The sequence below is a fragment of the Canis lupus genome, chromosome 2 (genome assembly GCF_011100685.1).
Source record: "Canis lupus familiaris isolate Mischka breed German Shepherd chromosome 2, alternate assembly UU_Cfam_GSD_1.0, whole genome shotgun sequence".
Taxonomy (NCBI): Eukaryota; Metazoa; Chordata; class Mammalia; order Carnivora; family Canidae; genus Canis; species Canis lupus.
The window spans coordinates 20,592,973-20,603,469 of NC_049223.1; the positions used below are offsets into that span (position 1 = coordinate 20,592,973).

Here is a 10,497-nt window from a genome sequence, read left to right on the forward strand (position 1 = left end):
TAACACTTTTTTAAAAACTACATAATTTGGTTATTATATGTGTTATTGTCCATAATCTTCTACCAGAATGTGATGCAAGGATGGGAATCTTGTTTGTTCTGTTGAATAATGTTTTTCAAGAACCTAGAACAGTGCCTTGTTCATATTAGGCACTCAATAACTGTTTGAATGAATGAAAGAATCAGTGAGGAAGATAGGATGGAATGGAATCAGGAGTGTCATAAAGGCAAAGATAATTTTCTGTTCCTTAAACTGGAGGTAAGTTAATAAATGTGCCCTTTATTTTTAAATTTTTACATAAAAATGGATATATGTATGTTGGTTTGCAGTCAGTATTTAATAAAATAGTAAAAGGAAAACAAAGGAACTTGATTGTCCAAATTGTCTCACTCCCTAAGCGCTCCAGAAAGCTGAGTTTTCACTACACCTAGTATATTATGATCACTGGACAGAAGACATCAGTATTTCCATTGTCTTTTCTTTCTTTTTGTTTCGTGGAACAAGACACCATGGCTTTAGCCTCTGTTCAGGGGAGGGCAACTCAAGAGGAGAATGTGCTTTGGAAAGAGTTCTTAGAAGAACATTCTAGACTTTGAGAATACGACAGAGCACAGTGAATCTTCCTTCTCCCCATTTCCTGATTTCTTACAATGACTATAATGCCCAAATGTCCCAGCTCCAGATACACACCGATCCTGGAGCTCATCCCCAGTGTTCCCCGACTGAAGCACTGTTAGGGCTTCCTAAGCGGAGAAAGCACTCACCATTCTGAAGCTGCGATTTGCCTTGACAACGGACAATGTATTTGCTGTCGCCTGCAAACTTAAAAACTAAAAAAAAAAAAAAATTCTGGCCAATACGTTTTGCTAACGTTTACTTTTTATCTTTTACTTGGAAATTCATTGATTGCACCATGAAAATATTTGCGAGGAGAAAACTTAAAAACTTGAAAAGGTAAAGCAAAAATATTTTTAAATGTAATTTTATGCCAAAACAATCCAAAAAAAAGTTTGAGGCCTTTCTTCTCCATCAGTTGCATGGTTATAGGCTGTTGAATTGTTAGACGTTTCGGAGGAGTAACTTTCTAAACCCTAATTTGTCCCTTCTTGCCAGTCACTTCACTCCACCAAAGTTTCTTCTTAAGAGTCAGACATGAACTCCTCATATGACCAGGAACTGCTGTTCTAGTTCTTTGGAAACTTAATTAAATCTGAATCAGAACCCCATTGTGTGTGTCTGCAGACTTGCAGTGACATTGGGTTGGTTTCCCCTGGAGAATGGGGTCAACTTGAATAGGCGCCGGCTTCTGTGCCTTTACAATAACAACCGGTTAGGGTGGTTGCAGCACGTGTTCAGAATGTTTTTGCTTTTTAAAGAGAAGACGCCTGTCTCATTGCTAGTGAACTGTCTGTCCTAGAGATGGGAGAGGCGACGTGAGAGGTCTCGAAAAACTGCCATCCAGGTTTCTAGGAATCAGGAGAGGGCAGAGGGATGTAATATATACAAAAAGGAATCCCCATTGACGTCCGTGCCCTAAGGAGACCTCTCAGGATTTCCTGCAAACAACCCCCTGAGAAAGAATTTGGGGAGCGAGCCAAGAGCGGAGAGGAACTCATTTAAATTCTCTGCTCCTCGCCTTTCCAGTTGCAGCGGCGCGGGTTGCTAACCTGGCGCGCTGCAGGGGACGCGGGCGGGCGCGGGGGGGCGGGGCGGGTCAGGGCAGGTGCCGCTCACCGCTGGCCACGCCCCCTAGCGCCGGCGGCCAATGGGAGCCGGCCGGGCCCACAGCGCGGCCAATGGGAGCCGGCGGGCGGAGGCGCGCCGCCTCTTAAGAAGCCCCGGGGCGCGGGCGCCGGAGGAGGGCGCGTCCGGGGAGCGGCGGCGGCTGGTCTCGTCGCCATGTCCCTGCAGGTGAGTCGGAGGCCGCGGAGGCCGCGCGGGAGCCGGACGTGCGGCCTGCGCGAGGCCCCCGGGGGCGGGCGACTGGGACCTGGAGCTTGGGACGGCTGCTGCCCGCAGTCCTCGCGCCCCCGGCCCCCCGCGAGTTCCCCGGGGGACCCCGCCGCCCCCGGTCGCGAGCGCCCGCGCCGCCGTGGGGACCGCCGGGGGCCGCCTGCCGGCCGCGAGCCCGGGGATCGCTTGCACGCGGAGCAGGCGCCGGCCCCCGAGGGCGCACACCCGGCGGCCCCCGGAGGACCAGGCAGGTGGGAAACGACCAGCAAAGATAAGGGCGTCCTTGAACATGTAGCGGTTTTCCCCTTGTGTATGACTCCTAATTCCTATCAGGCTTCCCTCAAAGTAATCACATCTTTCAATCTCAAAACTCGAGGTTTTGAGGATGCTCATCAAAATGATGCTCGAGGGCAGACTGCTTCTTCAAGAAGATGCACCTTTTTGAGTCTTGGGGATTCGTGATTTTTCCAACGTGCAAGTAACTAACCCCTTTCCCTCCATACATGTTTGTAGGAACCACGCGGTGTGAGAATTTATGATCTTCCTAATTCAGTCCCTCAGTGGGAGATGATTGCTCAGAAAGGCTTTGTTGGGGCGCCTGGGTGGCCCTGTCGGTTGAACGCCTGACTCTTGGTGTGGCTCCAGCCATGATCTCATGCTCACCACGGAATCTGCTTGAGATAGATTCCCTCTCCTCCACCCCACTCATGCTCTCTGTCTCAAATGAATAAATCTAAAAAAAAAAAAAAAAAAAAAAAGGAAAGACTTTGTCAACCTTGTGTTGTGGGATGACCGTGTCCTTTGGCTTCAGAAACTAAAGCTAGATTAGGTGAGAGTCACCCTAACAGGCTATTTTCAGCTGTGGTGATTGGAAGGGAAGTTTACACAGAGGCTGGGGTGGTCAGTACTGCTAGGTGGTGAGAGGGTTCCAGCCCCAGGAAAGCAGGATGCACCCCCTCACCCCCTCCACCCCCCTTCCCGGTGAGTCTTGGTAGTGACACTGGGGTCATTGCTGCACCACCGGGGTGTGGCCAGAGAGCCGTGTGAAAACATGAACAGGAGAGAGTCTGGGAAGAGGCCTCCAGGCAGGTTGTGTGGAAGACTCCAGCACAGTTAGAGGGGAGTGATGGACACATGCATTCAAGCAGGACACCGAGGACCCGGCGCTAGAACGATGAGCTCAACAGATGCTGAAACTCTTCACCAAAAGCAGTGAGCCCTTTGGCCCAGAATGCTTTGGAATTAAATGTAAACAACTGTACATTTAAAGCCATTTCTCATCTGTGATAGTTTTCAGACCCTCCTTCATTTATTCCCCAAGGGCTCAGCGGGGCTGGGACTGCCAACCCGTGCGCTCTGCAAGGCGCAGCTCTTGCTGCCACCACGAATCCTTCTGCCTGGCCTCCGTTAGGCACATGTGGGGAACAAATCCAGTCGCAGGCTGCTTTCCTGCTGAGCCCTGATACATGCTGTCCAGGCCACCTGGAACAGCCTTATGTGCCCCTGTCCATCCAGCAGGTGCCAGCGGATCCCTCAGGCTTAGCCAAGCACCGTCTCCTCCCATCTCCTCCCGAGGGCTTCCTCCACACCTGCTGACACTCCCTCCTCTGCATCCCCAGAGCACCCACAGCTCCTCCACTGGAGTGAGTGTCACATGATCATTGTTGACCTGCTCAGCTCCCACTGGAGCCTGAGCTCCCTGAGCGCCAGCTGCCCTGCACCTCCCTGTCGGCCTAGCAAAGGCCTGGTGCATTGTGGGGGTTCAGTACATCTGTTCGGTAGTATGATGCAAGCGATGAGCTCTGGGTGGGCAGAGTCAACAGAATGAAGTGGAGAATATACCCATTCTTACTGGTATTTCATCTTTTTTTTTTAAGATTTTATTTTTTATTTATTCATGAGAGAGGCAGAGAGAGGGGCAGAGATGTAGGCAGAAGAAGAAGCAGGCTCCCTGTGGGGAACCTGATGTGGGACTCGATCCCAGGACCCCGAGATCATGACCCAAGCCAAAGGCAAACACTCAACCACTGGCCCACCCAGGTGCCCTGGTGTTTAATCTTAACACCTTCCCACTGAGATTGATAGTATCTTTTTTTTTTTTTGGCTGAAACTGAGTCTCAGAGGAGCTTTGTTGTTTGCGTAAAATCCCATGGCATTTTTGTCTCAAGGCTAGAATTATTATTTTTTTAAGATTTTATTTATCCATGAGAGAGAGGCAGAGACACAGGCAGAGGGAGAAGTAGGCTCCATGCAGGGAGCCCGACGTGGGACTTGATCTCAGGTCTCCAGGATCACGCCCTGGACTGAAGGCGGCACTAAACCGCGGAGCCACCCGGGCTGCCCTCAAAACTAGAATTAAAATCCAAGATCCTGGGGATCCCTGGGTGGCTCCGTGGTTTAGCGCTGCCTTCGGCCCAGGGTGTGATCCTGGAGTCCTAGGATCAAGTCCCACATCGGGCTCCCTGCATGGAGCCTGCTTCTCCCTCTGCCTGTGTCTCTGCCTCTCTCTCTCTCTCTCTTTCTCTGACTCTCATGAATAAATAAATAAAATCTTAAAAAAAAATCCAAGATCCTGATGTGAGGCCTATGTTCTTTTACCTAAAGCTCATCGTGCTTGAACTGGGAGAAGCCACGAAGAGGAGGGTGTGTTGGAACCACGTTGTGAAGGCCTGACCTCTTGTGGAGAGGGTACACGACTTCCCTTAGGTTGTCATGTGGTTCTATGTTCCCCTGTATATGAGGATCAATTTGCCAGAAGTTCGTTCTGGAAGGCAAGGACCTGGTATGGTCGTTGAGAAGTCTTACAATTCTCCTCAAGGCATGGCTTGCCAAGAGGAATGGAGTTGCTGTCACTGGAAAAGGCCCCAAGACCTCACAGCAAGTGGAACACCCCAGACGCTAGTAAATCTGAAGGGGGAGATCCCTACGCCTCTCTGAACAGCCCTGCCCTGAGCAAGCCCTGGGCACTTACCAAGCATTTTCATTTTGTCCTTTTTATTAGGAGTACCTTTTTTTTTCCAGTTTTTTCTAGAATTATTTTTTTTTTCCCAAAGAGACTTAAAATAATAATGGTAACCTTATTAAACACTGTGTCCCAGGCACTATTTTAAATATTTTACATGTGTTTACCTATTTAATCTTCCTAACAACCTTGCAGATAGGTGGTATTCTTGTCCCATATTCTGGCCCAGAAAACAGTACAAGTTAAATAACTTGCCTGAGGATACACAGTTCTTAAGTAATGCAGTTTGGCTCTAGAGCCTGTGTACTTACATACTTATTTAGAAAAAATGTGCGTAGAGATCCCTGGGTGGCACAGCGGTTTAGCGCCTGCCTTTGGCCCAGGGCGGGATCCTGGAGACCCGGGATTGAATCCCATGTCGGGCTCCCGGTGCATGGAGCCTGCTTCTCCCCCTGCCTGTGTCTCTGCCTCTGTCTCTCTGTGTGACTATCATAAATTAAAAAAAAAAAAATTTTTTTTAGAAAGAATGTGCGTGCAGAGAGAGGGGAGGGGCAGAGAGAGAGAGAATCTCAAGCTGACTTGGAGCCCAGTGCAGGCCTTGATCTCATGGCCCCTGGATCGTGACCTGAGCCAAAATTAATAATGGGATGCTTAACTGACTGAGCACACTCCCCCCCGCCCAGAGTCTATGTTTTTAACCCTGACATTGTTTAAAGCAGTTGACAACTTCCTAGAAAGACACTCAGAAAGATGAGGCACACCTGGATGGCTCAGTAGTTGAGCATCTACCCTCGGCTCAGGTATGATCCTGAGGTCCTAGGTCAAGTCCCACCTTGGGCTCCCCGCAGGGAGCCTGCTTCTCCCTCTGCCTATGTCTCTGCCTCTCTCTCTCTGTGTCTCTCGTGAATAAATAATAAAATCTTTAAAAAAAAAAAAAAACTCAGAAAAAAGTCTCCATTAAAAAAAAAAAAAATGAGGCAAAGTGACCCTTGCCACATGTACCTGTGCTTCTAAGACTCCTGCAGAGATTGATGAGGAGGCTGGACCATTTTCAAGATTATTTACATTGCAGAACCCAGTCTCTGATTTACAAGTGCTTTTTGTTCATCACAAAACAACTGGTCTCGTTGTGCTGTCTTGCCTTCATCTTGCCTTTGGCGCTGGATGGAAACTTGATCCAGCAACTCTGCTGAGGTCACCGGGGTTCTGACATTACAGTGGGGCTATCCACTTTCTCTACTAGGACTTGGGATCTTTGGATCAAAGGGAGCTATGCACTGGAGAGAGAAAATGGGGCTGAGGGTGGAATGCCTCCTTGAGCCTCTCTTACTTGATACCCAGGCTGGTGACATTGCCTGCTTATCCTTGATTTAAATAACACAAGGTAAAATACAGTGGATTTTTTTTAAAAAAAGAAAAATCCTATTAAGGATAATAATCACCAAAACCCTTTTTAGATGAACAAAGAGGTTAAAAGGGGACAGAGAAAGCTGGGAGAACATAGGGGGCACCTGGCTGGCTCAGTCAGTGGAGCATACAACTCTTGATCTCAGGGTCCTGAGTTCAAACCCCACATTGGAGGGAGAGATAATGAAAGAAATAAAAAATAAAACAAAATAAAATACTAATTTGTGGAATTTATGTGCTTTTAACTTATACAAAGAAATGTGTAGAGGTGCTGAGGGGGCTCAGTCATTTGAGTGTCTGACGCTTAGTTTCTGCTCAGGTCATGATCTCTGGGTATTTTCAAGACACAGGAACTTATTTACAGTAGTTCTGTGGTTCTGGGACCATATAAAGAATTCTGTCCAAAGCCTTTCTCTGTTTATTGCCTCGAATCTCTCAGATTTTGAGCTTCTAGCCTTGGAGCCAAGTGGCTTCTATTCTGACCCATAGACTGCACTTTCTGTACTTCTTTTTCAGCTTTCTTGGAATCACTTCCTTTTTCACATTCTTCGGTTTTTTTCTGCAAATCAGTTTCTTTCAACTTTTCTGATGATGTCTTTATGTTATAGTCTGTCCAGCTGTAGTTAACTTCTCCAGAATGTAATCTGGAAGGAGTTTTCTTTTTTTGGATGAACAGCTCATCTTCTTCAGTAGCACTTTATCCCCAGCCTACTGTTCCCCTTTGTGCTTCTCCTTGGGTGCTGGCCAGTCAGCTCCTTCCTGCCAGGCATTGCTGGGCTGCTTGACCAACGGGTGGTGTTCCAGCTTCTCCATACAAACCTCTGCCCCCACAACCCCACATGCCCCCCACCAGGCAAGGCCTCCTCCCCACCCCACCCCCCTACTCCACTCCCCTCTTCCTCCCCTGGCTTCCTGCACCTCCTGCCACCACAGGTGGTGCACCTCCTCCCTTCCCTAGGCCAAGCTCTGCATCCTCCTCCTCCTCCTCCTCCTCCTCCTCCTCCTCCTCCTCCTCCTCCTCCCCTTCACCCTCACAGGCATGCTGGCCCTCTTCCACCATCACTGATGCAGGAGTATGGGAGGTACAAGGCTGGAGCTGCACATGGCCCATGCAGCATCAGACCATCTCCATTTGTATGTCGTTGGAAAATGACGTTCATTTGCCCATTTTTTAATTGATTTTTTGCTATTGAGTGGTATAAGTTCTTTATATATTTTGGATATTATTCATTTTTTAAAGATACATGATTTGCAAATATTTTCTCCCATTCCATAGGTTGCCTTTTCATTTTGTTGTTGGTTTTCTTTACAGTGCAGAAGCTTTCTGGTTTCATGGAGTCCCACATTTTTATTTTTGTTTTTGTTGCCTTTATTCTTTTGCAAGATTTTATTTATTTATTTGAGAGAAAGAGAGAGAGCAAGGACAAGCAGAGGAAGAGAGAGAGGGAGAAGCAGGCTCTCCATCTGAGCAAGGGGCTCAGTCCTCGGATCCCAGGATCATGACCTGAGCTGAAGGCAGAGGCTTAAGGGACTGAGCCACTCAGGCACCCCATTGTTGCCTTTGCTCTTGGTGTCAGATCCAAACAATCATTGCCAAGACCAGTGTCCAAGGAGCTTACCCCCTCTGTTTTCTATAGAGGAGCTTTGTGGTCTTAGGTCTTGCATTCATGTAAGATCTAAACAAAAAATCTTACTTGACCTTACATTAAATCCATTTTGAGTTGATTTTTGTGCATAGTGTAAGATAGGGTCCAGTTTCAGCCTTTTGTATATGGCTGTCAGGTTGTCCCAGCGCACCATTTGTTGAAGAGACTCACCTTTCCCCATTCTACGTTCTCGGCTCCTTTGTAATAAGGAAATAAAAAGCATGCATATATGTAAAATACTAATTTTTAGAATTTATATGCTTTTAACTTATACATGCAAGACCAGTGTCCAAGGAGTTTACCCCCTCTGTTTATATGCATGCTTTTATTTCTGGGCTCTCTATTCTATTTCATTAATGTGTTTGTTTTTAGGCCAGTACCATACTGTTTTGATTACTATAGCTTTATTTGTAATACAGTTGGAAATCAGGCTGCATGATGACTCCAGCTTTGTTATTCTTTCCCAAGATCACTTTGGCTGTAGGGTCTTTTGTGGTTCTATACAAACTTTAAGGTTGTTTTTCTATTTCTGTAAAATATGCCATTGGAATGTTGTTAGGGATTGATTGCAATGAATCTGTAGATTGCTTTAGGTAGTATGGACATTTAAACAATATTACTTCTTTCAATTAGCATAGACTACCTTTCCATTTATTTGTTTCTTCAGTTTTTAAAATTTTTCAGTATTAAGAATCTTCAGTATTGGGGCACCTGGGTGGCTCAGTTTTTTAATCATCCAACTCTTGATCTTCAACTTCAGGTCTTGATCTTAGAGTTGTAGGTTCAAGCCCTATACCGGGTTCCATGCTGGGCATGGAGCCTACTATAAAAAAAGGAATTGTCACTAATAACAATTGTATGTGGTTCTCCATATCTTGTCTGAATATCAGGTAAATACCAGGACAACTATCCATAAATTAAATAAATTAGGATAATTATGGTGGAACCAGACCAATAATAGTTCTGTGTGAAACCTTATTATTATTATTATTATTATTATTATTATTATTATTATTATTATTTGAGTTCCCACTGTTTGGTGGTAAATACCCTCAAAATAGATGGCCTGCTGAAAGTTAGTGAATGCACTATGTGCCTTTTTGCCCTTTTGTTGTAGGCTGATTTTAACAAAATTGCAGAAGATGTGAGGAAGCTGAAAGCAAGACCAGATGATGAAGAACTGAAAGAACTCTATGGGCTCTACAAACAATCCGTGGTTGGAGACATTAATATTGGTATTTTATATAATATATGTTAATAATATGTTTAAAATCATATATTTAAGAAATAATACATTTCATCTGAACATTTATAGAAGCATTGAGTAAAAAGTAAACTTGAAAATATATCTGTCCTTCTTTTGGCAGAGTGTCCAGGAATGTTAGATTTAAAAGGCAAAGCTAAATGGGAAGCATGGAACCTCCAAAAAGGTTGTTAATTCTTAAATAAGTGAAATAAACTTTCTTAATTTCCCAGGACATCAGTCAGTGAGATCATCTGTTTGTGTCCTTCTAGGGCTGTCGAAGGAAGATGCCATGAGTGCCTATATTCCTAAAGCAAAAGAGCTGATAGAAAAATATGGAATTTAAAATTCAGCTATGAGAAAGTTTTCCTTTTGAAGCCTTCATAATGGTATCATGACCTACCTAGGGAAGAAATGCACCGTTAACTCTTTACACATCATGAATATGTTTGCTGTTAACATGAATTGTAGTCCTTAATTAGAGGTATGCTGAAACTATAAATTTAATGGAATTTTACTTGCTAAAATCAGGTAATTTTAAAAGTTCTTTAAAAAAAAAACATTGATAGAGCACCTGGGTGGCTCAGTCAGTTAAGTGTCTGCCTTTGGCTCAGGTCGTGAACCCAGGGTCCTGGGATTAAGTCCTGCATGGGGCACCCTGCTCAGCGGGGAGTCTGCTTCTCCCTTTCCATCTGCTCCTCACCCTTGCTCATATTCTCTCTCTCTCTGTCTCAAATAAATAAATAAAATATTTTTAAAAAATTAAAAATAAAACAATTTAAAAAGTATTCTTCTGGTAGAATGCCACAAAAACATTAACAATTTTGGGGGGCTTATCTGTTTTTCTACAGTGAGTTAGTATTATTGGTATGTAATCAAAACAGTTTATTAAGAACCAATAACAAGGCTCTTCCTTTGTTGCACGGTGTAGCTTTGGGATTCTCACTGATGTGGGGCCTTGGTAATCATCATCATACTGGTTCTATAATTCTTTACTAGGTGACCTCAGACAAATTATTTAACCTTGCTAAGCCCCATCTAGAGTTGGGGGAAAAATCAGTCTCACAGGGTTGTAAGAATTGAATGATTCTTGAGATAATTGAGAATTGATCGTTGAGGTAACTCTAATTATCCTACCTTCAATTTAAAGCACACATTATATAAAACCTAACAATGAATAAGCTTCATTTAAAAAAAATAAACTTACAAGTCAGTGACTATTCAGAGAGAGGAAAAAGCCATCTATCAATTATTTTTCTTTGGATTTTTCCATTTAAGACCTCAAA

General features: G+C 44.9%; 1 protein-coding gene across 1 annotated transcript; it reads left to right on the forward strand.

Annotated features, from left to right (window-relative positions):
* Positions 1-1,833: 1,833 nt before the first annotated feature.
* Positions 1,834-9,771, forward strand: ACBD7 (acyl-CoA binding domain containing 7). Its single transcript, XM_038530034.1, has 4 exons — positions 1,834-1,911; positions 9,086-9,203; positions 9,336-9,398; positions 9,484-9,771. Exons 1-4 carry the CDS (start codon positions 1,900-1,902, stop codon positions 9,555-9,557), a joined length of 267 nt encoding a protein of 88 aa, XP_038385962.1. The 5' UTR covers positions 1,834-1,899; the 3' UTR covers positions 9,558-9,771.
* The last annotated feature ends 726 nt before the right edge of the window (positions 9,772-10,497 follow it).

Excerpts from the sequence above, each read along its gene's own strand:
- ACBD7 (XM_038530034.1), top strand. Across the intron at positions 9,204-9,335 it reads GGTTGGAGACATTAATATTG|AGTGTCCAGGAATGTTAGAT; the intron begins GTATTTTATATA and ends TTCTTTTGGCAG. Across the intron at positions 9,399-9,483 it reads AGCATGGAACCTCCAAAAAG|GGCTGTCGAAGGAAGATGCC; the intron begins GTTGTTAATTCT and ends GTGTCCTTCTAG.